Source organism: Phodopus roborovskii, unplaced genomic scaffold (genome assembly GCF_943737965.1).
Source record: "Phodopus roborovskii unplaced genomic scaffold, PHOROB, whole genome shotgun sequence".
NCBI classification, from domain to species: domain Eukaryota; kingdom Metazoa; phylum Chordata; class Mammalia; order Rodentia; family Cricetidae; genus Phodopus; species Phodopus roborovskii.
Window position 1 is genome coordinate 9000524 of NW_026126413.1, and position 27519 is coordinate 9028042.

The 27519-nt window shown below is 45.4% G+C and overlaps 1 protein-coding gene across 1 annotated transcript in view; it reads right to left on the reverse strand.

The window, feature by feature from the left end:
• The window catches only part of Sv2c (synaptic vesicle glycoprotein 2C), a 155499-nt gene that overhangs the window by 10596 nt on the left and 117384 nt on the right, over nt 1-27519 (reverse strand). Inside the window, exons 5-12 of the mRNA XM_051183008.1 lie at nt 17291-17424; nt 16732-16821; nt 14339-14449; nt 13640-13728; nt 9781-9945; nt 7970-8103; nt 5504-5707; nt 4890-5049 (exon numbers count right to left, since the gene is read on the reverse strand). Of these exons, the coding sequence (XP_051038965.1) occupies nt 4890-5049; nt 5504-5707; nt 7970-8103; nt 9781-9945; nt 13640-13728; nt 14339-14449; nt 16732-16821; nt 17291-17424 (1087 nt within the window). The remainder of the gene's footprint in view (nt 1-4889; nt 5050-5503; nt 5708-7969; nt 8104-9780; nt 9946-13639; nt 13729-14338; nt 14450-16731; nt 16822-17290; nt 17425-27519) is intronic.

Below are 27519 nucleotides of genomic sequence, written 5' to 3' on the forward strand. Positions count from 1 at the left end.
GTGGTCCTGGTGTCTCTTCACAGCAACCAAAACCCTAACTAAGGCAACGTGGCTGGTGCAGCAGAGGGAGCAGGAACAGGTCTCCAGCAGGCACTGCTGTGTGAGGGAGGAAGCCAACAACCACGGATCTAGAGATCAAGGACTACAACGGCAAAAGTGGAACAGGGACACTGGGGCGGGGGTCAGTGCAGAGAGCCCACAAAACTGGGCAATGATTGCAGTAGATGGACCATTCTAGAAGCTGGCAAGGATGGAGGATGGGTTTTCATTGGTGATGTGAGTAGGGTTTAGGACATGCAGTTGATTGGAAATAATGCCCTGGCATTAGTACAGTGGGAAACCAGACATCCTCTGAGTCCAGCAGACTTAAACTGTCCACTTTTAACTGCCAGAGACAGGAAGAATTTGACTCTGCTCAATGACCAAAATGTAAACATGGAAAAATGCAAACAGATATAAAGTGATGATATGGCACATAAAGAAAAGTAAACTAGGAATACATAGGTTGGGTAGGTTCACAGAGTCCTTCATATCAAAATCTAAACATAAATAAATAAATAAATAAATAAATAAATAAATAAATACATAAAAGGAGGCTGTTATAAAGCAGATGATGGCGATGACAAGGATGCTGGCAGTAGAAGGACCCACTGAGCATGGTACCCATGGTCAGTAAGGGTCATGGATACTGTTACTGGCTGGCTGTGGAAAGGAAATGAAATTATCTGTCTGAACTGGAACAGTCCTGAGGGGAGGGAGGGAGCAGGTTAGCTCTGGCCAGTGTTTTAATGTTAGCTCACTGAGAATGAGAAAAATCCCACAGACCTGGGTGACAGCAGAGACCATCAAGGCTAGCAGAGAGTAGCAGGGATGAGCTGCCAGGGTTTCACTTTCAAACCCCTTGTGGGGTCATATCTGAACTGTGCACACTGGAGACCACAGGAAGGAGGAGGTCAGTGGCCAGAGAAAGGTAGGAACTCACTGCAGGAAGGACTCACACCCCAGTCTGAGGCCTGCACAGGGACCGGAGGTCTGAGCAAAGCTGTGTGAGCCTGGATTACATTCATTTCCTTCCAGGTGTGGGTTGGGGCCTGAGCTCCAAGGAGGGAAAGACCAAAGGACATGGGCAGTGTGAGGAAGAACTCTGCCATGGCCACATGGTGGCAGCAGAAAGCCACTGGCTAGATGAATGACATGCTGGCCAAGAAATGCCAGAGAGAGCGCACACAAGGCCACGTGGCTACACTTGGGGTTGAGAGACACAGATTTGACAAGAGAAGGGACTAAAAAGAGAAGGTGAGGATGGGGACATTGAAATGTGGACATGCCCAGTTCAGCCCCTCCTTTAACTGATCCCTTCCCCTCATACTCTTGGGGCCTTGTCACTTACTGTCACCTATGCTGTGACAAGTCTCTTCCAAAGTGTCTACTCAAATGTCACCTTGTGGGATCTACATCTCCTTGGACCCTGCTCTTGCAACTCCAGCCCTTCTCCATGCCAGCATTCTCTATGCCCCTGGGTAGTTTTGTTTTTCTCTGTAGCACTCAGCACCAACTGATAGGCCGTCCGCTTCACTTTTCTAGTAGTTTATTGATTGTTTTCTCCCAACCAGAGCGCAGGCTCCATTAAGCGCAGACTTGTCGTCTGAGCACTCGTGGATTCCAGTGACTGAAACTGCTCTGGCATGTGATGCGCATTCCCAAAGCATCTGCTGGATCCATTAGTCAGTGGGCCCTATCCCCAGCTGAGGCATCTTTTTGCTTCCGACATAAATATTCAAATGCCCACTGGACAGCTCCATGAAGACATGGCCATTCAACCTCCTCTAAATGGAACTCATTATCTCCCTGACTCCAGCCTAAATTCTCTGCTCCTCCAGAGTGTCCCTGCTTCAATGTGGCACAAACATCCTGTCAACTGTGCAAGCAGAAACAAAGATCCCTCCCTTTGACAACCACTTTCCCTCATTTCAATGTATAATCAACCATATAGTTTTCTTACTTTTTTTTTTCTCCTGAGTATCCGTGAACACATGGGATTCTGACCTCTCCTTTTTCCCATCTACATTTTCTCTAGTTTACATCTTACTCCTTGGGGCACAATGCAAGTGAGATTTCTGCTTCCTCTGTGGTCATTAGCATGAAGTCCCAACACATGATTTTGTCTTTCTATACGCCCCTCTTCTGGTCCTCATGGGATATCAATGGGTTGGCCTCTGTGACTGGGTTTCTGCTGAACTTCGCTAGCTCTCTTCCTTCCAGGGCTTTTTGGGTGGCATTTCTCACACTACCCTGCTCTTCCCGCCTCCTTGTGTGCCTGTAACCCACTATTCAAGTCCAAGTTCAGACATTACTCTTCAAAGAAGCCTGACACAGCAAATACCATGTCCCTTCCTCCCAGTGACCCAACCAGACCATGCAGTAACTATGTGCATGGGGCTGACATGGCCCTGCCCTCCCAGGAGAGGAAACAGCATGCAGGGATTACTCAGCTCTTGTATATCCATTCCCTTCCTGCCTTCTTCTTTCCTGGAGGACCCTTTCCTTTACCTTTTCTTTACTTGGTGTTTCACCTTTCCAAGCACAGAATCTGGGCTGCTTGATGTTTCTCAGAGGAAAGGCCTATTCTTGAGTTTGCTTTCCTTCCTATTCAAAGCCAGTGCCCCTCCCCAAGAGACTACTCATCATTTCTCCTATGAGTTATGTGACCAGTTGATTGGATCTAAAATTCCATCAAACTCACAATGTAAAGTGAACAGGAAGGAGGCTCTTACAGCTTTAACACAGAGGGCATGGCTTAACATGTATCCATCAACGCCCGATTCTGTGGGTGCAGTTTTCAAAATGAGATGCTGATGAAGGAAAACTCAGTGTATTCACTACACAGAGAGAGAGAGTGCACGTAGGTTGGCTGGATCAAGGGGATGCCATATGCAGACTGTATGACTCTCCTCAATGCCTAAGAACATCATAGAGAGTTTACTAAGAATGTGAATGAGAGTGTTTGATAACCAGGTATCTTGAGTTCAAGTGTTTTGAATGCTCTATAGGAAATTAACCATATGGGTACCAAACAGGTCTTATAAGCCAGGAAAAAGATGTGAAAATGTTCCTGAGAAATAAATTTGTGAGTCTGTCCTGTACAGGATATACCTAGGATTGGTCAGTAAATTAAGAAAATGAAGTCAGAGGGAAGACACCAGATCAGTAACAGATCAAGCTCAAATGTCTCAATGTAGTCAGTTTGTGGGAGTGTTCCCTTTCTTTTCAAAGGCTACAGAGTATTCTAGTGCAGAGGATTTCCATGGCAATAAAACATGGGAATATTGAATGAGATAAAAAAAATGGCACAGGGCATATTTTTCAGCTCATGGTAAAACAGGACTTCTATGCTTTTAATTATTCAACTGCCAAGGTAGTCTACCCTGCCCTCTCTGATATGATGCCCATTGTGTCCATGTCTCTTGGGGATTGCATGAGTAAATATTCCAGTAGCAGCCTTCTTCTCTCTCTAATGTGTGTGGGGTACTGGAGAGATGGCTCAGCAGTTAAGAGCTCTGACTGCTCTTCCAGAGGACCCAGGTTCAGCTCCCATCACCCACATGGCAGCTCACAACTATGTGTAAATCCAGTTCCAGAGGACCTGGCATGCTTACACAGACATGCACACAGGCAAAACACCAATGCATATATAAATTAATCTTAAGAAAAGTGTGTGTGTACAAGCACACAGATATGTACCAGTGCAATACGCTGTGGAGGTCGGAGGACTGAGGGGTCAGCCTCTGTTCAGATGATGTCACTAAAAGAAATGAGAAACACTAGCACCTCCTGTGGCTGTTTGGGCAGACCTGAGTCTCTGGGACACTAGATGACTCATAAGGGAGTCCTAGCTAACTGGAGATCCTCTACTTTGGTGCCAAAACCTAGGGTGTTTGTTGCCTGCTTCCTGCCCTCTGTCAGCAGACACTCTGCCTGGACATACTGTCATACCCCACCCCACCCATACACTCTCACATAACAAGGGTTGTACACCATTCAGACTCATTAGACAGTAACTCAATATGACTTTAGCTGATTGGGTAAAATATACATATGTGACAGTGAACAAACACAGGTTTGTACCTAGATGCTGGTCTTGGGAGTCTGCTTGCAGAGAAACTCATCCTGACTGTGTCTCCCCCTACCCCCACTGAGCTGCTAGTGAGAGGGAGGAAAAAAAAAAAAAAAACAAAACCTCACAGAGGACAACCTCAGGTGGCGTTCCCTCTTCCCACTTTGTCTGAGAAAGAGTATCTTTGTTGTTTTGTAGCATGCTGCAGCCTGGCTGGCCTGCAAGTTTCTGGGGGTTCTCCTGTCCTTACCTCCCACTACAAGCATTGGATTTGGGGCAGAACTGGCTCCTGCTACTGTGCTCAGATTTATGTGGGTTCTAGGTCTTCACACTTGGCATGGCCAGTGCTTTACCCATTGAGCCATCTCTCTAGTCTCCTTTTTTTTTATAATTATCAATATATTAGGCTTTCTTCCAACAGACTAGAAAGATCAAGAGACACCTTCTACCTCTTTATAGTTGCTAGTACAGGTACCTGCGAATGTAAGGCCCTCACAGGACTGCTAAGTTCCCACAGTGGAGGTTAAGACCGGCTATTGAATCTTAATGTTCACTGTGACATTACAGCTCCCTGTTATTGTTAGCCAACATGTTAAATCAAGGCCATAATTACATCTCTGCACTATCCTATTAACTCCTGCTAGGAATCTTTTTTAAAAGATACAAGCAAACCCAAAAAGTCCCTAAGCTAGGTATTTTGTGGATTTTCACCGCCTTGGGAATGACAGTTTGCTTAGCTCGGTAGTGACCTTTCCGTGGTCTTATGTCAGCCTACCTCCGGTCTGTAGGGTACAGTTCCACTGTGACTACATCAAGGGAATTCCACGCTGAGATGGTCAGTCCATTGTACAGACACAGCATGCCTATCATCATGGATTCACTGGTACCAAACCACAGGAAGAAACAACTTATCCCTGAGAGCACCATGGAGCCGCCTGCCAACAGAGGAAAGGAAAGATTGAAAGTTTCCTGTCATCTCAGCAGGGCTAGGATCTCTGGGCTGTGGAGCTCTCCCAAGAAGACAGCTCCACAGGGAGGCTGCAGACTGGGCTCCATAGAACTGAAGTTCAAGTGTATCCACCTGTCCCAAGAGTGATCTAAATAGCTTCTGAATGTGACATGTACAAATGCACATCGTCCCCTGCTCACACACTTCTGTGGAAAAACATCCATTAGCTACCCATAATTAGCTTTGTAGTGTGTAACTCATGGGGATTGCTCATGTGAAATGTAACTGGACACAATTTTTACTATGGTTCAGTCATAATGAAAGGCCTAAGGGGTTTCTTACGGTCATGCATTTCTAAGGGGCAGGGGACAAGGTAGGAAACAGGTTCTCTCTAGGTCACAGGGACAGCTCCCCTTCTTTCCAAGAATGTAAGCACGTACCTAGCATTGTCAAGCGTCCGATTCTGTCCATCAGGAGAGCAGAGACAATATTTCCTGGCAACACTGCCAATGTCCCGAGAAAGTTGACAAAGTATATCCAATAGGCACTATAGTCATCGTCAAAAGTAATCTGGCATCCTGTCTTGTTGTGAAGAAACGAGCAGTTCTGAAATTCACTGTTGATGAACTTATATGGCTCAAAATCTGTAGAAACAGCAACAAATAAAATTCCATTAAGCTCCTGTCAGGTTCAAGTGACAGATATGGATGATGATGTGGCATATGTGAGATAAAAGATGGCAAGGGCATGTGTCAGATGGCAAAACAAGACTTCTATGCTTTTATATAATTATTCAACTGCTAAGGTTCTACCCACCCTCTCTGATATGATGCCCAATGTGGTGTCCATGTCTCTTGGGGATTGTATGAGTAAATATTCCAGTTGCAATCTTCTTCTCCTCCTCCTCCTTCCTCTCTCTCTCTCTCTCTCTCTCTCTCTCTCTCTCTCTCTCTCTCAAGTAGGGGTACTGGAGATATAGCTCAGAAGCTAAGAGCTCTGACTGCTCTTCCAGAGGACCCAGGTTCAGCTCTCAGCACCCACATGGCAGCTCACAACTGTGTGTAAATCCAGTTCCAGAGGACCTGGCATGCTTACACAGACATGCATGCAGGCAAAACACCAATGCATATGTAAATTAATCTTAAGAAAAGTGTGTGTACAAACACACAGATATGTACCAGTGCAATACGCTGTGGAGGTCGGAGGACTGAGGGGTCAGCCTCTGTTCAGATGATGTCACTAAAAGAAATGAGAAGCACTAGCACCTCCTGTGGCTGTTTGGGCAGACCTGAGTCTCTGGGACACTAGATGACTCATAAGGGAGTCCTAGCTAACTGGAGATCCTCTACTTTGGTGCCAAAGCCCAGGGTGTTTGTTGCCTGCTTCCTGCCCTCTGTCAGCAGACACTCTGCCTGGACATACTGTCATACCCCACCCCACCCATATTCAGCAAAGCATAGTGATACTGCCAATTCCCTGATGATACCATGGCTGGAGTTGGCTTGGCTTTTTGTGTCTCTTTGCTGGAGCATGAGAGCTAGTCTGGGACCTCACATTACAAAGTAGCAGCGTGGGGCACACTCCCTTTGCTGAATAAGGGACTAAATTAGCTAAAGTTTCCAGTTATCCTGAGTCCCTATGGTTGGACTATGCTAATTACACCTTTACAATATTACTTTATGTTTACCATGTTACATAAAGGCCTCTGTCTTTCTGTCTTTAATAGTGATATATTCTATATAATGCAAGCATAAAACCAATTTGTTTTAAATTATACCTGGTTTGACCTCGTCATTGTCATGTTTAGGTGCTCCGAGGAACACAGAAGGAACAGGACTCTGAGTCCTTGAAGCTGCATTCATAATTTAAGGTCTATATAGATAAAGTCACAGAAGAATGAGGGTCAGTCTCCTGTGAAGGTCAGCAGCATCCATTCAAGGCATCTTGTTGTTTTTGTTGAACTTTTCACTCCAGGATGGATTTTAAATGCTAAAGGAGCTCAGGTCAAACCCCTCGTCTTCCTTTCTGATCAGAACTTTACCTCCACTCCCTCAGAACAGCTAGTCTTCTGGGTCAGACGGGTGGGAAGGCAACACTTGGCCTGGTTCTCTTTGGAGTGGGGGCGGAACTGGCTGCTGACTGAGCACCAAAATGTCAGGAGTGCTACCAGGGGAGACACTCATCTTCCTGCAGCACCAGGATGTAATTCTAGACAAATATGTGGGAATGGGAAAGCACAGACGCTACAGCCACTTAGACCAGGCTGCGAGGTCAGTTGTTACCAAGGTTACTAGGTCATTTATTGTGACAAAAATCAGTTAACTTTTCTAAGACTCAGGTGTTGTGAAAACGGAGATTGCAAGTGTCTGATGACCCTGACTGGGCTGCCCGCTTCCTTTATTTCTCTGGGGAGTTTCTGAAACTTCGTTACACACTTTTGTCCACTTCCTTACCCTGGGAGGCTACTGAAACTCCATGCACACTTGGGGCTAAAGCATTCCAAGTGACTGAGCAGAGCCACATACTGCTACCTCTGTGAATTGGAGAGTTAGACAGGCTTTCTTAAGCAAGGACCAGATTGTGAAATCAAGATTATAAAAGTAAATAAACCCACAGGACAATTCTTTGCTTTAAGAAGCATTCCCCCAAAGACTATTTATCTATTTATTTATCTGCCTTTCAACTTGGGTAAGCGTCTATCTATATTCAATCCAATAAAGCAAGACAATACCAGCTGGCTTTGATTCTACCTGATTTGGGGCAATCATTCATTCGCACTGTAATCTCCACTTGCCACATGAGCTTCTGGCCCTCTTGTCACATGGTTATGATATTTCCACCAAGACAGAGGCTCCTTGAAGGCTCCCTGCTGCCACTGTTAGTAGTGTGAGCCATACTTTACCTACCTGTGTTCTCAAAAAGGGTATCGATAAATGTGCAGTTCTTGAAGTAGGTGTTGACTGAGGTCACATCGTCAAAGGTGCACGACTTAAACACCGAATCTTTGAAAGTTACGGACTTGAACTTGACTCCGAGGAATCTGTAGAAACACATACACACAAGTGAACTGGCTTTTGTCTACTTGAGTTCAAAGCTAAGTCAAATGAATTTAGAGCTACAGCGCCCTACTATAATCATCCTTAAGTCATAAAGGGCACCTTGGTTTTCTAGGCATTTTGCTTTTGCCCTTTTGGCCTTGGGCATATGGATTTTTCAATGTTATTCATTATTCAATATTATTTCCAGTCAGGGGAAGCAATGGCTCTCAAATCTAGTTGGTTTTTTGAGATGATGGCAAAAGTCTTGAGAGCTAGAGCTGTGGCTCTGGACTGTTTGGTTTTCATCCCTATCCTTCACTCTTTTTTTTTTTTTTTTAAAGTCTCCACTGAGACTTGCGAATCTCACTGAAGATGTGTTAATATCTGAACTTTGTATTTTTACCTATATTAATATGTTACAGCAATGAAGACGGAACCTAGGGACTTGCACGTGCTAGACAAGTGCTCTACTACTGAGCTACTGAGCTTTACCCCTAGCCCTCTGAGTTTTTCACAAAGTTTAATTTCTAAGTTTAGAACCTTCTAGAGCAGCGCAGCGGTACATGCTATGTATGGTGCTGGACTTGAGATTACAGGCATGCACCGCCACGCCTGCTGTCATCTTAGAAATTTCTAGTGGAAGAACAACACTTTCAAAAACAGACATTCATCCCACAGTTGCAGAAGTTGATGCAATACGTGCAGATCATCAGTGGTTCAGATGGGTGAGAGATGTTATGAGGCAGGCGCTATGCGGCCTGGGTTGTGATTGGGTCCCTCCTCGAAACACGATGGCCTCCGTGCTTCAGTTTCTATCAAATGTAATGCTTTTTTTTAATTTCATAAATTTTATTATTAAAAAACTTGCTAATAAACAAAACCATCATACACACCCCTGAAAGATGATTAGGGCTCTTATCCATTATCCAGGCCACAAGCATTCCCCAAGTCTTTTTCATCTTAATGAACAGGTTTTTGCCTTGGGCAATTATGGTTATCTTGGAATTTAAAAGGCTTTCATCATTTTAGAAATTAAGACAATTTTTTAGGAAAAAATGAGCTACTGTGAGTCCATATTAGCGACTCTGCTCGATGATATGTATGTGGCTATGGTTCCCTTGTCTATCCGTTTTCCTCTCTGAAAAGGTGAAGCAGACCCACCTCCCGGAGCCCCTGGCTCACCTGGTGCACCTAACATTAAGAAGCAGCCTGGTCCTGTCACATCCCTGCTACCCCTTGCTGTTTCCACAGCCCTTCACTCGGGGAGGCCATTTCTGCTCGCTCTCTAACCCACAGGCTGCTCGGCACTGAAATCCAGCTCTTAATTTGTGCCGTAGAGACCTGAGATGTGGCCTTCCAGAAATGGGAGACTCCCACTTAGAGTCGCACAACTCCCTCCCTCCCCTCCTGCTTTACACCACCCCCTCCTCTCCTCCCTAACTGTCCCAGAAGTGGTTTTGTTGTTGTTGTGTGTTTAAATTCCAAGAGGCACATGACAATTCTCTGCCAAGTTTTGAAGTAGACTGAAGTAACTGATGGTGTGCATCTTTAAAGTAGATTCTAAATTATCAAAATCCATCCCCAAATAACTAAGAATACAATTGGAAACCCCGACAGGCTTTGTTTTTTATTAACTGTACACCCCCACAAGGCAAGTTAATATGTCAAAACGTCTAGACCTGCCGTTGTCGTACTCCATTCCAGTATGGATCTGGTTTTCCATGGTAAAGTTAATACTGAAGTTTGCATATTTATCTTTTTGCACATTTTTCGTTAGCAGGGCATACTGGTCTGACTGCAGGTGTTTGATGACATCAGGGAACCAAACAGACAATCCATAGTACCTGCAGAGGTAAAGAGACATGTGGGTTTTTGTTTGTTTTTTTTTTGTTTTTTTGTTTTGGTTTGATTTTTCCAGACCTGGTTTCTCTCTGTACTTTACGAGCCTATCCTGGCACTCTCTCTGTAGACCAGGCTGGCCTCAAATTCACAGAGACCGAGACATGTGTTTGTAACAGAGCACACAAGGTCACAAGGGCCTCCTTGACAGCACTTCCAATTATGACTGGAGTCTTGAACCATTTGAATAAATCATCACATAGTAATTGGTATGCTGCCCTTGCAAAAACAAGGTAGAGAGACAGCTGGAACCTCCAGGTCTGTAAGTCCCGAAGCCCTTTGGGAAGAGACATGAATCTCATCCTGTAACCACACACAATGCTATGGTCTGAGTGTGTCCCCTTCAAAACCAGATCCTAAATCCCATATGATAGTATTAAGAGGCAAGACCTTTAGGCTGTGGGATGTTGTTATGGCAACAAAATAAACACATGGCATGGTGGCCCTGACATCATCCATACCAACCTGGGCTCCATGGAGAAAGCCTGTCTGCAAGCCTGGTAGAACAGAGCCCTGGGATCCAGGGCGAGTCCATTAATGGAGCTCATTCTTGCTCCTACATGGCTATGACATAGCTAGTCTGCAGTAGGGGCCGTTTCCCAAAGGGTTCAAGGCAGCAAAGAGGGACATTTGGGGTTTCTTTTCTTCCCTCTTAACTCCTCTGCCCCAATCTTCTTCTGCCCCCTTTCCTCACCCCCTCTTCTCCCCCTCACTCCTGTCTTTCATTCTGAGGCCAGGTCTCATGTAGCCCAGATGGCTTCAGATGTTCTATGTTGTTGCGTGATATTTTGAGTGTGTTCTCACAAATATAGCTTCGTTGGAGTCAGAGGGCAGAGCTAGCTACTAGCCGACCTAAATTAACCATAGAGGTTTGGAGGACTATAGACAGAAGGGAGAAAAGAAGTAGTAAGTTGGGGCAGAGAGAGGATCTCGGCCCTTTTGGACAGGGGGGCGTTATAGAGGTAGGAGGTGGCTGCTCCCTGCAAATCTGACATTTCAGGTTCTTACCCCGATGTCTAACTCCCGGTTTTGTATTGATGAGGATTAATTAGATTGGCACTTTACTATGTAGCTGAGAAGGGCCTTGAACTTCCAATCTCCCTGCCTCCACTTTACCCCTGGTGGGATTACAGGCATATGGCAATACTCATGCTTCACAGGTGCTGGGGGTCAGACCCAGGGCTTCAAGCCCTCACTAGTCAAACAGCCTGAACTGCCAGGCTGTTCCCACTCCCCATCTCATGCTCTGTAATGTGTGACTCTGAAAGCTGTGGCATGCACCAAGTTGTTCGATCCAGTGACGACACACAGCCACTAAGCCCCTAAAAGGTGGCCAGTCCAACTGGAGGTCGTTCTTTCGCTCTGTAATCTCTGTAAATACTGTAAAATCATTTATTAATAATGTTATATTGATCATAGATACCACTTTGGACACAATGAATTGAATAAAGCTGTATTAAAATTAAATTTACCCATTCTTTTTTTTTTTTTTTTTGTGGATGTTACTACCAGAAAAATCATCAAAAGAAATAAGTGGACTAAATCTCATTTGCATCAGATAGTGTCACTTTAATGTAGTAGTTTCCAAACTGTGACCCCCCTGGACCCATGGTCATGAACCTGGCCTGATCCAGGACATTATGAATCTGTGTGCAGTGCACCAGGGAAATTGTTCTGTTATGTGATCCAGTTTTCTTCCAGTTTATCCCAGCAATGCTCAGATGCTCAGGCGAGGAAGTGGTTTGCAAGTGGACAGTCTTCAGGCCCTGTCCTTGTCATTTGCCTGCAGCATGAACTTGGGCCCCTTGGCTCAGTCTTGGCTTACCACACTTATGATGTCTATACAGATAGAGGACTAATCACTTTTCACAGGCTGTTGCTCAGATATAATGGGATGCAAAATGCCTACCACACCAAGGGTACCCAAAAGACCAAATGAGTCATTATCACCATTACATTGTTACCAGGACTCCTCAAACATTTACTTTTCAGAGTCCCGTAGATTTCCACCCCCATGCCCCTCACAGACTATGCATCAGTGCAGTGGGAGGGTGAGGGTGGTCACTGAGTAAGCAATGACTCAGGGCTGCAACACTAGTGGGCTGCTCTCTAGTCAGAGTCACAAGGCTCAACTTGAAAATGACAAGGAAAACACATTATCTTGGGAAATTCACCATCAATGATGTGGAGTTTTAGCTGGCGTTTTATTTGCTCAGCAAACATTTGCTGAATGTCCTTTCAATAGTAGGTAGCACTGAGATTCCAGGAAAGAAGTAATAAAACTTAAACTCTAGTCAGCAACGAGTAAGTTGCTGGGTATTGGCTGCGTTGAGAACTTTCTTTTTGTTTATCTTTGTCTTTTTCATACAGAGCTAATGACAGGAATCCAATACTATTCATTTCCATCTCTCTCAACTAAAGTCATATAGTTCAGAAGTTGGGAGAGTTTACTTAACATACCTCCCTGACTCCACCCCTCCCCCCCGAACTAGGGATAGAACCCATGACCTTACACGTACCTGGCAAGTGCCATACCACTGAGCTATGCCTTCAACTCTAAGCCTCTGAACTTAGAAAAGGGAAATGAAATTTCATGGTTGACCAAGCTGAATACCAGTATAAGCTCCCAGTATAAGCTTCCTACTCAAAGCATCCCCTTTCCCTTCATCACACCTTGCCAACCGGCTCAAGTAAAGCAAATTTTAAGAAACATTTTGTATGGTTGAAAATAGAAAGTGCCACAAGGAATAATAAGGCTGAGAAGGGAACAGGGAGTGTGGAATGGAGAAACTGTGATCTTAAAAAGGAAGGGAGAAGCAGGGCGGTGGTGGCGCATGGTGTGGCTCACGCCTTTAGACCCAGCACTCCGGAGGCAGACCTTTGTGAGTTCAAGGCCAGCCTGGTCTACAGAGCTAGTTCCAGGACAGGCTCCAAAGCAATACAGAGAAACCCTGTCTCCAAAAAGAAGAAGAAGAAAAAAAAAAAAAAAAAGAAGGAATGAAGGAAGAAATAGAGGAAGAGAGAGAGGAAGGGAGGGGACAAGGCAGGAGGGAAGGAGGTAACTCAGGGACAGAGTCACTGAGGAGACTTGAGGAGACATGAATGGGTGATGGGGAGAGGGGGAGAGGCAGCTGCTAGACTGGGACAGTACTCTTGGTAGGGGTGGTGTAGCCAAGGCAGAGCTGGAGGCAGAGACAGTTTGCCAAGTTCGGGAAAAGCAGGTAGGCCAGTGTGGCTGGGGCTGAGCCAAGGAAGGTCAGAGGGCAGCACACAGGTGAGTCACCCAGGACTCCATGTGACTTCCCAGATTCCACTGGGTTTGTCAGGCCAGTTTCCCAGCAAGATCAATAGATGGGTTAGTTAATTAGGGTATAAAAACCATGGCTGTCAGCAAACGTAAGCTACAGAAGCATCCTTTTTTGGGCAAGTTAGCAGAATTGAGCCATATGAAACTTAAGAAGGAAAGAAAGAAAAAGGAAAGGAAGGAAGGAAGAAGAGAAGAGGAAGGAAGGAAGAAAAAGAAAGGAAGAAAAGGACACACACATACACACACACACACACACACACAAGACAAAGAAGCAACTGGGAGTCACAATGTGACAGTTGATTTTGTCCACTGAGAATTTAAATGTCACTTACCCAAAGGACAGTGTGAACCAAACAATGGTGAGCTTTATGGTGTTTTCCCTGACTGGGTAGTTGAAGCATCTCATAAAAGTCAACCAAATCTGTAAAATATTGGATGGTTAGAGTTGCATATTATATACAGTTATAGCCCCCATCCTGAGTCTTTTCAGAGCTGAATTAATTTTAACTACAATATAAAGGCTTAACATCAACACAGAAGCAAAGGCTCAAAATTTCTCCCTCTTTCCCTCCCTCGTTCCCTCCCTCCCTCCCTCCCTCCCTCTGACCTTCCCTGGTAGAGACAAATGCTCTACCATTGAGTTACATCCCCAAACCGTCTTTAATTTTGACATAAGTTCTCATCAAGCTTCCCAGGCTAGCCTTGAACTTTCAGTCTTCCTGCCTCAGCCTCCCGAGTACCTGGAATTACAGGCCTTAATCATCAGGCCTTCCTAGCAATGCTCACTTTTCAGTCTCCTAGAGACCAATAGATACCAAGACAGACCTTCATTGTGCTAACTCCTAACCTGCCCCTTCCCTCTTCACAATGGAACATACTGGCTAGCCACTGAGCTGAAAGGGCTCCAGTGGCCTGGCCCTAGTGCAAGAGACAAGTGTCTTAGACAGAGGGGACGAGTCCTCCTTGAGGGACAGCGACTACCCCCAAACGTCAGAAATTGATATGTGGGTTATAGTGAAACTGATACTTACTCCATACAGTTCTGTGCGGATCCGAACAAAACACCTCCTATACCACGTCCCTGTGTCGCTCTCAATCTCAATCAGCTCATCTATTTGTTTGGGAGTTTTGATTTTATTTACCTGTGAACAGCAACAGAGTGCAGAGGGTTGAGTTCCCTTCCCTGAAGCTGCTGATTTTAGGCTATTCATTTTAAATGAACAGAAAGTGGTATTTGGTGCGAACTCTGCATATACATGAGAACACGGGCAGAGGTCTACAGATCCAAAGACACCTGTAGGAACTGAATAAGATTTAATGGTGGGGAATGCCATAGAGAAATGGGAGGGGCAACAAGCAGAGATGGAATGACCAAAGGCAAAAATGCCTCCCTGTTCATCATCACCCCAAAGACCCAGGCGGCAAATTAACACTAGAGACACAAGCTTCAGCATGTAGAGTTACTTTCCCTGGAGATTATTTTTGGGCGGGCACTACTTATTTGATGGATTTGGCTTTTAACTGTAGTTGGTAACACTCGCCCATTCAATGTTTATCCATAGCGTGACACTATGACCTGTTTTTCCTTCACCCATGGGTTAACCCAGCAGGGACTCACAGATGGCTACAAGGAAAGATGTTTCCATTGTGAACATCAACCCTGACTCTTCAGTTACATAAGAGAAAGAAAAGATGAAGATTCAGCATGACAATGTACATATGTGACAACGTGCATATGTGACAATGTACATATGTGACAATGTACATATGTGACAATGTGCATATGTGACAATGTACATATGTGACAATGTACATATGTGACAATGTACATATGTGACAACGTGCATATGTGACAATGTACATCTGCAGCCTCTTGGAGCTAAGGAAAAGAAACACAACACAGGTGAGAAAGGTTTCAACACAGGAAAAGGAGGGAGGGAGGGAGGGAGGGAGGGAGGGAGGGAGGGAGGGAGGGAGGGAGGGAGGGAGGGAGGGAGGCAGGCAGAAGCTGGTCCTGGGCTGAGCCCAGCCATGCCTGTGCCAGGGCCGTGCCCTTGCCACGGCAGCTGAAGAAAAAGCGAATTTCCAGGCGTGTTTTGTCAAGAGAATAAAGCCAAGAAGCAGAAGCTGGTAGAACAGAACCCTCAGTGGCCTATGTGTACCCTCAGGCATGCACACACAGTGTACATGCACCACACAATCACATATACAGATGTGCACATTCCACAAGTCAGCTGAAATAAAGTCACGGAAAGCAACATCTGCAGTAAGACATGGTGCGAAGAGATGCAAGCCACAGGACTGGAAAAAGAAATCATCTTCTAAAGTATGTGTTAGTGTATATTGCTTTAAAACAAGAGCCCGTCTGTACGCAGAACAAGAGAAAGGGTAAACTTGTCCTCGTAGACTCCTGCAGCGGCTTTCTACCAGTGTTCTGAGTTTCCCAGTGCTCTAGGAGTGTTCTCACCTTATCCCTCTCCCCCCAACTACTCCTAAGTGGTCACACTGACAAGGGTGGCCATGAGTAGGCTTGGCCACGCAGATCCCCAATAAGAAAATCAGGTAAGCAGGGCAGCAAACCCCTGCAGAGACAACGTCTCAGAAGGTCTTTGATAAAAGGTTTACAATCACCTGGCTAAGAAGGGTTGGATGACATCAGGTACCTCGGTGACATCTCAAGATTTCTTTGGCCTTCCGATCCTTTAGTTTTTATTCTTCTTTTTTTGAGAGGGGGATTTCAAGACATTTTTTACCTTATATGGACAAGTATTTTGCCTACACGAATGTCTATGAACTACAAGTATGTTTGGTGCCATTGGAGGCCATAAAAGGGTGTCAGAGCCCCTGGAAGCAGAGGGTTGTGAGCCACCAAGTGGGTGCTAGGAGTTAAGCCTGGCTCCCCTGAATAGCAGTGAGTGCTCTTAGCCATGAAGCCATCTCATCTCTCTAACCCCTTGTGGCTCTTTAAGAATAACCCTGCTTAGGAGGAGAAGGGAGATAGCTCAGTTAGTAGGCAGCTTTCCTTTCATGAGGACCCGAGTTCAAATCCCAGAACCCACATACCCATGCTGAGCACACTGATACACACATGTGATCTCATTGCCAGAGAGGTGGGGATGGGATTTGGGGATCTAGGCCAGGCCACGTAGCTTAATGGGTGTTCTCCAATGAACAACCATGTCAAAGGATGAGGATGGAATTCATGGAATTCCTGAAGCTGACATTGAGGTGTCCTCTGGTCTCCACACACATTGGCCCATATGTGAACACACACACACACACACACACACACACACACACACACACACACGCACCCATTAATCATGCATACACACAATACTCTATGACTGGCAAGGCCTTAAAAGTCTGGCCCCTTACAGAAAATGTGTTGGGAACTCAAGGGTTGTCTAAGGAGCAGACTCACCGTGAAGACCTTCTCTGGCTGGCCCCGAGCTCTCATGTTGGTATCATGAATTAGCTTCAGAATCATCCAGGCTTCATCATGTTTTCCCACCTAAGAAAAACACAGGCAGTCAGAGCTAGAAGGCAGACATTCTTACCCTTGCCTTTCAGTAACTGAGTTTCCAGAGCCCATGGAAGGTCACCATGCAAATGTGTTTAGCTCTTCCCCAATGAAGCACACAGGCTGAGGGTGCCACTATAAAGCAGCAGTTCGAAGAATGTGCCTTCAACTAAAAATAGCACCTGGGGACAGTAAGGATTCATTTATTAAACAGTGAGTAGTATCCCCATCAGTGGAGTGAAAGCTATTTGCTTAGGGAAGAGCATGCGCAGCTTTGGCTGTGAGACGACTTTCACATACCTTTTCTTAAAGCACGATTCCATGAAATCAAACCCTGCAAATCCCATGGTAGGAAGGGAGAATACACCCCTTGAAAAGGCAGACAGGCTTCCTTGGAAACAGCACAGAACCCTTCCCAGCGTGCACGGACTATTTACGTTTCTGTAACAGCAGCCATTACCTCCAGCAAGAACCGGGGGCTTTCCGGCATGAAGGTGAGGGCGACCACAGAGGAGATGCACGGGAGTGCACAGACGATGACGAAGACGCGCCAGCTGTGGAACTGGTAGGCTGAGCCCATGCTGAAGCTCCACCCTGGAAAAGGACAGAAGCGTCAAGGAGAGCCCCTGTACACTGCAGCTGGGCAGGCCGTCTTACTGTCCACAGAGGGGCGAGCTGATCTGCAAATCAGGTTCAGTAGCAGGCTCAATTAAAGACACCCCCCCCCACCCCACGCAGAGCTGAGGACAAAGGTGCCCGAAATCCAAAGGATCGGGATTTAAGCCAAGGGTATATGTGTGGGATTCCCTAAAACAAAACCCCAAAAGCCAATGTGGGAGGATGTGCCTTTAGCAGGCCACCATGCTGGGTGTCTTCTCTTTACTCTTCCAGACCATGTTCCAGTCTTTGCCATCGGACTGTCAGGAAATGGACTTCATCATTCAGTTCCCAACTAAGTTTTGGGGTGGAATTCAGACAGGCTTGTCTATGTGGCCCAGGCTGGTCTTGAACTCGTAATCTTTCTACCTCTGCCTCTTGACCAGTGTGATAATATGCATCTGTTACCACACCTGATTCCCAACTAGGTTTGAGTAGACATAATTTCCGCGTCCTCCCCACCCTTCTCCCTACCCTGGCCAGGCAGAGGAGTGTCTTCCTTTGGCCTCCCCAGCTCTTCACAGCCAGCCCACTGTTGGCCTTTGAGGTGTGGGGACTCTAGGTTCTCTAGCATGTCCTATGTTTCTCTTTACAGTCTCTACAGCTCTGTGAAGTCTTTTCATTACAACACCTTTATGGGGGGGGAGCTGATTTTACACTGCCCTTATCAGAAACAAGGACTTGTGTCTCTGCTGATAGACAGCACAGGGACTGGCAAGGTGAATTCCAACTTCTAAGCAGACATCTTATATGCTGGGCGATCATACAAATGGAAGTCCTATTACAATATACTAAGAACAGTCTCAATGGGATAGATAGGATAAATAGAAATCCCTCTGGAAACTGGTATTTGCATGAATATAATACTGAATAGAACTGAAACAGGTTTCCAAATGAGAAGGAATGAGGCTCATCACATCTAACGGAAGACAGAGCAGGGTTTAGAGGGGACAGAGGAACTGTGTGAAGTGGGACACTAATCTTCAGCAAAGCCTGGGAAGTATAACACTTCTGTGAGCCAAAGTCTATGTCCCCTCCCCAAGAGAGCTGTGGGTCGTCTTTTGTGGGAACCCTGGGAGACACTGGAAATGACATGATCCTGAGAGCTACAAACTGAAGTTACAGAATCTTTATTGCCAGGACTCAAGAAGGAATTGTACACCAGCACCCAGACTTATGCACGTGACATCTCGTCCACTGTGCTGTTGACAAGTGCCATCAACATCAGTGGCATGCAATAGTAATCTTGCATCTAGTTTTGTTCCAGGAATTTAATATGTGGAGGCTGTGTGGGTTGCTAAGTTAATTATGCCATTAGCATTCAGGGAGCATGATTACTTCCAATGTCTCATATAGCCTAGATTCAAAGGTCTCACATATCCAAAATACAGAAGCAACTATGACAGAACAAAGGGACCACACTGCACATTTCACATGATCTCAGAGCTTCATATAAAGACTCCCTTTAAAGATCTCTAAACCTTATTATTCTCAACACTGGGGGAAAAAACCCCTTCAGTGACTGAGTTAAATTTCAGGTATAACACTTTCCACAGAATAGAGGGAGGAAGACAAGAGACAGAGGGCTCCGGTGTCAGAGTTCAAAATGAGCATTTACAAGGCGACCCTTTCAGCAGATAATAGGTCAAAGTGATTTAACCATGTCACTGCAGTGGGTAGAGCGCAGCACTTCTGTGATAGCCGGAAAAGTGACCCCCACTCCCCCACAGAGGTTCTCACACCAACCTCCAGGACCCAAGAATGCAGATGGTAAAGGTAAGAGAAGTCATGAGTTGTCCAGTAGAGTGGGACCAAATATAAGTTTAAGCATCCTTAGAAAGACAGGCAGGGGAAACGGTGCTCAAGTTTGCTTTCTGTTACTGTAATAAACATCCTGAACAACAGCAACTCGGGAAACAAAGGGTTCATTTCATCTTAGAACTTGAAGTTCACCAGGAAGGGCAGGAACCTGGAGGCAGGAGCTGATGCAGAGGCCATGGAGGATGCTGCTCACTGGCTCACTCTCATGGCTTGCTTAGCCTGCTTTCTCAATACAACCCAGGACTTCCTGCCCGGGAGTGGTACTGCCCATAGTGAGCTATATCATCCACAATCAATCATTAATAAAGAAAATGCTCTACAGTGTCCATTACAGCCCGATCTGAGGGAGGGATTTTCTTGGTTGGGGCTGCCTCTTCTCAGATGACTCTAACTTGTGTTATGTTGACAAAAAACAACTAACCAGGATGCAGAATGAGACACAGAGGAAAAGATATGAGGGAAGCAGAGACCAGAGGGGAGAGAGATCTGAATGTGGTGATATCTTGCTTGTACAAATAAAGCCTGTGTGGAGGTCAGGGAACGGAGCTTGCCACTGGCTAACCATAGAGGTCTGGAGGTCTGTACAGACAGACAGGAAGTGAGGTAGTTGGGCACAAACAGGATATAAGCAGGGAGAAACAGGAACTGGCTCTTTTGTCTGCTGAGACACTAAGGAGGTAAGGTGTGCTGTGGCTTGCTCCTTCTTCCCTCTGATCTCTCAGCATTTTCCTCTGTATCTGGCACTGGGTTTTTATTACGTAGAGCAATTTAAGAACTCCATTTACATCTGAAGGTGCTGCACTGCTTACTTTAAATAGGTAGGAAGGGGCCACTAGCCAAGGCATATTGGAGACTAGTAGAAGCTTGGATTCTCAAGAACTACGTTTGTCCTCTTGGAGGATGCAGCGTATTACAGGCACAAGCCACCACACTTAGCTGGTATGTAACGTTGTGAATGTGCTTCTTATACTTAGCGTGATTCACTGGAGACTCAAACAAATTGTCACATATGGGTTATATGTTGGATTGTCTCCAATTTAGGGTACTTATTAAAGTTGCTCTAAACATTTTTTTGTGCGTGTCAAAATTTTGTTCTTGAAATGATAGGGTCAGACACTTGAGTCATACGTTCAGTTTCCGTTTGGGTTTATTTGTAAATTTTTATTAGATTTTATATTTATTTGTTTGTTTCTTTATTGTGTGTGTGCCTGTGAGCACTCACTTGCACTCTCCCTGCAACCCGAGGCCCCTGGGATCTGAGCTCAGGTTGTTAGGCTCAGTGGCAAGCACCTTTATTGGCCGAGTTATCTCATTACCCGGCCCCCCACCCCAGAGATATTCAGTTAATTTCACATGAAGACATTGGCTTACTCTCCACAGCAGCTGCATTGTATGCGTTGCCCTGTGTAGTGTGCTGCAGCTTGGGTTGAAGCTCATAGCCTTCCCATGATTTAATTCACTTTTCCTAAAATCTGCTGATCTCTTTGTTTCCTTCCCATTCATTTCACACTTACACGGACACAGAGTTTCTTTTCCGTCCAGTTCCACAGCCATTTGGTCCCAAATAAATACACAGAGGCTTGTATTATTTATACAAGGTTTGACTGATGGCTCAGGCTTTTTATTTGGGTAGCTCTCTCTCAACTATTAACCCATTTCTATTAATCTGTGTATTTCCACTTTGTCTTGGCTTACCAGTCTTGGCTTGCCAGGTCTACCTCCCACCCCCACCTGGCAGCTCCTCTCTACCTTCCTCTTCCCAGCATTCTCCTAGCCTGGTAGTCCCACCTATGATTCCTGCCTGGCCACTGGCCAATCAGCATTTATTAATCAACCAATAGAGAAACATATTCACAGCATACAGAAGGACATCCTTCATGACTTATACAAGATGCTTAAGCATGCCAATCACCATACATGACACAGAGAGGCCGTCACCACATGTGGCATGGAGATTATGAGCCCGCGTTCTTGCTCCAGGGGAGAGAGGGTCCAGGGAAAGAGGCAGATTTGTTAGGGAACACAGTGACCTATGACTCATGCTGGTCCCGGTTAGAAAGAAAGTATAGCACGTGCACCAGATGGATGGGGCCATGTGTTCTCCTGAGCAGCCTTTTCTCAAGAGTGCGGGCCAAATTCCCTTCCTCATTTTGAACTCAGCACAAAGCAAAGTTAGAGAGAATTAAGGTCTTAAGCAGTACGCAAGGTGTTCCAAGACTGATTGCCCTTTACTTATTATTTTATAACTGACTGATTTGGAGAGAGGGGTATGTCCTTGGGCAGTGGAAGGAGTCTTGACAAGGGAAATCCCATTGCATGCCTACTAGAGTCAAAGACTTAGAGAAATACCCTGGGACCTGAGTGGAAGACAGGCACCACAGGGGACTTGAGAAATGGTGTGGCTGTCTTACAAACTAGAACATCATTCTGTGCATCAAAAACAAAAAAAAGCACAAAGGACTGGGTCCCTGGCACTGTCACTGCTCAGCCTTTTAGTCCTCAGCTCTGCTGAGTGCCATTTCAAGAAGCTTAAATCTGAATTCCAGCTCTGGACAGACCCTACACAACGATCTCAAAGGAGGATGAAGAAGAGGGCAGTGGAGTCAAACCCCACCTCACTGGGGAAGTGGGTTGTGTGTTCAAACATATCTGCACTTAGTAAAATGGATTCTTTCAATTGAATCCTTACCATTGGCACTGTGCCCTTTATCTTTGTGTGTGTGTGTGTGTGTGTGTGTGTGTGTGTGTGTGTGTGTGTGTGTCTTTAAAACTGATTCTTGTCAACTTGATGTTTCTAATTGTCCTTTGGATTTTGCTAAAATACTTATTAACATGTCACACTGTGGGATTTATCTACAGATAATGTAAATTCCACGCAAGGGAGGACCTCAATTAGGGTGTTACAGAAGGCTGCTATTGTCTGGCTCTAATCATGGTGGTGCTAATAAAAGTGTGATGTATCTTGCATAATAATCCAGGCCCTTGCCAGCCTCACCCTGCTGTCCCTGCAGGGTCCTGTGACTGCCTCCTCAGCTGCCTGTTGTCCAAGGAACACAGGCAAATATGTGACACACCAGGACACTGGCCTCTACATCTTTTTCTAACCTTTGTCCTGGGATCCATGGTATGTTGGGACCCACTTGCTGACCAGCTTTCTGGTCACCAGTTACATGATATTATCAACAAAGCTGTCTTTGTCAAGAAGGGAGACTTCATGTTCAAGACTCAGCTCCAATGCACCAAAGAAAAACCTTCAGTATTGGACAGGATGTTAAGTCCAAACAACTAAGAGGTAAATCATCTATGTATCTTCATCTTGGTATTCTCTCAAGGCACAGGCCAGCTAAATTCTCTATTAAAGCGGCTTGAGTTAATTTTCTCCAGTAAGAAAAATGTGTACACGTGGAACCATAGCCAGGCGAGTTTCTGATATTATTGCTGCAGAAAGAAAAAAAATTATACCTTTAACATGTCACTGGCTTAAAATAGAAAAACTATATAATCAGCATGAAATATGAATGTCTGGCTAGCAACTCGAGTTGTCTGGCAGCCAGTACCATCTGAGATGTTAAGGTTTAACAGCTTGCAGCTGGACAGTCCTGCAACAATGTTCATCTCTTATTTGTAGCAAAACCAAATAAAGATGGATAGATGAATAAATAATGATGCTAATGGGCAAATAGGAAGATAAACTATGGTGCAGCCACCTGATAAAAATCATATGAATACTGGACAATAACGAGGTTGGTCTTTCTGATGTAATATGGAAAATGTCCAAGTACAAAGAGAGAAACTTCCCCCAACAGTGTGAAGAGCAATGATTTCACTTTTATAGGCACATAAAACATATCCAGTCTAGAGAAGCTGTGGGCTGGAAATGTACTAAGCTGTTTTCAGTAGTTACTAGAGGTTGCTCATGGGCACTTTCTTTTCTGACATTATTTCTTTAATTTGTAAACTCTACATAACCTTAGGTCACTTCTAACTTAAAAAGGAAAAACAAACCGCAGTTGCCAGCCTTTGACATTTGCGTACTCAGGTGCTGGGAGGCGCGGAAAGGAAACTGGGTTAGAGTCTGCATTCAACACTGGCATTTCCTCAAGAAATGGCATGGATTCTGATTGCCATCTATACAAACACTGAGGATATGGTGCAGACCCACGGGTACCCACGAGAAAGCTCCAGAGACAATCCTGTGTCTGTATGAAAGAGAACTGTTTTCATTGACCTTTTAGTCTTGGGGAGACGAGGGTAAAGGGAGAGAAAAGGGGGCGATTTAACCAAAGCCAAGGATGTATGAGAAACCTGCACTTTGTAATATCACTTAAAATAGAATAAATAAAAATTTAAAAAGGAGTTTGAACACAGATACCCTTCATGGGTGGATGCTCAGAAGATATGAGTTATTCCGGTTATTATTGGTTCTCGTTATGTATTTCGGCCTGGCCTCAACTCACAGAGATCCGCCCGATTCATCCTCACTAGTGCTAGGATGAAAGGTGTTCGGCACCACACCTGGCCCAAATTGAATTAAATGCAGCATGGGGCTTAGGACAATTTCCAAGGAGCTGCTTACTGGTCAATGTGGCCCCAGAAATTCCCAACAACCTGGGAGGGCTGGAGAAAAGACTTCACAGGACCGCTAGGCACCTTTATATAGAACTAGGGCTCAATTCTCAGCCCCCACATGTAACCATCTGTAACACCCATCCCAGGTATTCCGATCCCCTCTTCTGGTCTCTCCAAGCACTGCAATCATGTGGTACAAAGACATACACACAAGACAAAACACACATACACATTAAAAATTTTAGATAAAATAAAATAAAAAAAAAACAATAAAGAGAAGTTAAAACTGGAACTGACCTAAAAACTTTCCTCCCTGCTGGATAGCTTTTGTAGTTCTGTGTCTGTGAAGTCTGTGCAGGCTACTAGGGAGGAAAATCATGCATGTGCTTCCTCCATGTTCAGCTCTCGGTGTCACAACACTGACCTGCCAGGCAAGGTGTGCTCACTGTACAACAGTGGCATGCATGTAATGGGGGGTAGTCAGCTACTTTCTAATTGTCTTTGAGGTGTGCTTGTCAGGAAGCAATACAAGCCTGGTATTGTAAACCAGTCAAAAGCCCATGGTCCAGGAGGTTACAGACCCCAGAGTTGAGAGTGGAGGTATGTTACATTTGTTTATGCTGTGGAACATTTGTTTTCATGATGCAAAGATGTGTTGCATTCTTTTATGTTGCATTTGTTTAACTGTGAAGCTGTGTTCCTTTGCCTGCCTGAAACACCTGATTGGTCGAATGAAGAGTGGAGCCGCCAATAGCAAGGCAGGAGACAGGATGGTTGGGGGTGCTGGCAGGCAGAGAGAATAAATAGAAGGGGAAAAGGAGATCAAGGAATAAGAAAAGGAGGGGAGGAGGACACTAGGGGCCAGCCACAAAGCCACACAGCCAGCCACAAAGCCACACAGCCAGCCACCCAGCCACACAGCCACCCAGCCACACAGCCACCCAGCCACACAGCCACCCAGCCACACAGCCACACTGCCACCCAGCCACCCAGCCACACAGCCACACAGCCACATAGACAGCCACCCAGCCACCCAGCCACACAGCCACCCAGCCACACAGCCACCCAGCCACACAGCCACCCAGCCACACAGCCACCCAGCCACACAGCCACACTGCCACCCAGCCACACTGCCACACAGCCACACAGCCACCCAACCACCCAGCCACACAGCCACCCAGCCACACTGCCACCCAGCCACACAGCCACATAGCCAGCCACCCAGCCACCCAGCCACACAGCCACACAGCCAGCCACAGAGTAAGGGTGAAAGTAAGAGTACAGAGGCAAAAGGTAGATGGGGTACTTTAAGAAAAACTGGCTAAAAATAAGTCAAGCTAAGGCTGGGCCATTTATAAGTAATAATAAGCCTCCTTGTGATTTATTTGGGAGCTGAGTGGTGGGCCCTCCAAAGAGCCAAAAGAGTAAAAAAAGGAAAACCAAAAACCAAACCAAAACAACAGGGGTACCTATTACTGTTATTTTGCTAAATAAGCACATTTATTGCTAAGTTGCTTCTAAGTATTTGTGTTCATATCCATAGATTACTGCTGCTATCAACCTTGGCCAGAGAAGTTGCTTTTTGCTGTGGGAAGCAGTTAATGCTGAGATTTGTGATTGGTGGAAGTGCCGAGAATAACCGACTTGCCTTGAAATGTGCTGGTAGCCTCTATTCTTTTCCCTCTGGGTGGTATCAGTCACTGAGCAATGCAGTTCTATTTTCTGCGTTTCTCCAATACTCATTCCTTTATCTCCCTCGTCACTCATTAGTTTTCCTGGGCCACCTCAATAGACAAAGGCACAATTGGCCCAGCCCTGCATGGCTGTGCCTGCTGATGGCACATTTACTTACACACATTACAGTTAGTGCTCTGAGGCCTTGAGCCTGGAATCAGTCCACAGTCCTCAGCTGAGGTAACACCTGACCTGGAAAAGGGGTGGCTGGGTTCCAGTTCTTTGCCTTCCACCTCTTAGAACTGACCAGGCCCTGCCGTTAAGTTATTTGAATGCTGCCCCTCTCTAAGGGAGTTCCCAACTTCCAGATGGTTTGTTCTGGCCTTAATATATAATCAAGAGCATCCTGGGTAATAAGAAGAAGATTCCGGGGGCTGGAGAGGTGGCTCAGTGGTTAAGAGTACTGGATGCTTTTGCACAGCACATGGGTTCAGTTCCTAGCATAGCAGCTCACAGCCATCTGTAATTGCAGTTCTAGGGGGATCTGATGCCTCCTCTGGCCTCTTCAGGAACCACCCACACACACACACACACACACACACACACACACACACACACACACACGGTGCACATGCATGGAGGCAAAACCTTCATACATGTAAAATACCAACAAATCTCTTTTAAAAAGCAGATCATTTACCTCACTAGCTTAAAAATCTTTTAGGGTGAGTTCACACAGTCTCAAAGAGCCAGCTCTTGTCCATCCCCCCTGTCTTCTCTAACAAGGCTTTTCCCGAACCCTTTGCTGGGTATTTGTGCTGACACACTGGCACTGTGTCTTCTGTGTTTGTTTAGGCTCGGCTTAACAAGATCTGGCTAAGTAGCCGTCACTGACTTTCAGACTCACCATCCTGCCTCAGCGTCCTGAGAGCAGGGATAACAGGTGTGTACTGTCACATTCAGCCTGCCAACACACGCTCTGTTCTGTGGCCTAGTGGCTGGGAGAGCTGTCATGTACCTCTCAAGTGAAATCTACCCAATCTTCCCTTCTGGCCTACCTGGAATACTCCTAAACGTCAGTCTTCTACTAGCCAAGTAGGCATAGACTCTGTAAATTCTATGTGATGTACTTACTGTAAGGAATTTCCTCTTACTCAGTTACACACACACACACACACACACACACACACACACACACACACACACCCCTGCAGCTCTTATCAGGTACCTAACATAGAAGAAGGCCACACTGAAAGTTACCACGAATCCTTCTGTTGTCTGGCCTTTGAGGGGCCTTATGTATCTTTAGCATGACATTAGCAACTCAACAAATGCTTCTTTAAATAATGAAGAATTCATTATTTGGTTCTTTTAAAAATCAGAGTTTGTCTAGAACATTCCCAGTGATTTGTGTGTGTGTGTGTGTGTGTGTGTGTGTGTGTGTGTGTATGTGTGTATGTGCCCACTCAAGTATGTATTTGTAGAATAGAGGTCAACCTCAGGTGTGGTTCCTTAGAAGTCACCCACTGTATGTGTGTGTGTGTTACATATAAATACAATATGTAATGTATTACATATGGAGAGACACAGAGACAAGAGAGAGCGGGGTCTCACACTGGCTGGCTTGGAACTTGCTAAATAGGATAGTAAAATGGGCTGGTCATTGAGTCCCAGGTGTCTGCCTGTCTCTACCTCCACAGTGCTGGGACACAAGTGTAAACTAACACAGCTGGGCTTTTTACATGTGAGTTCTCACTGGTCAAACTCAGATTGCCATGCTAGCAAGGCAAGTCCTGTGCCACTCGAGCTACCTCCCCAGCCCCCAAAAGTAATTTATTTGGCAACATGTTTATTATGTTTCCTTACTTTCAAACACATGAATTTTTCTTGAAAATTGTTTCTAGTTTAATTTCAATGTGATAAGAATATATGCTTGATAAGGTTTTAAATATTTGGGACCGGCTTTAT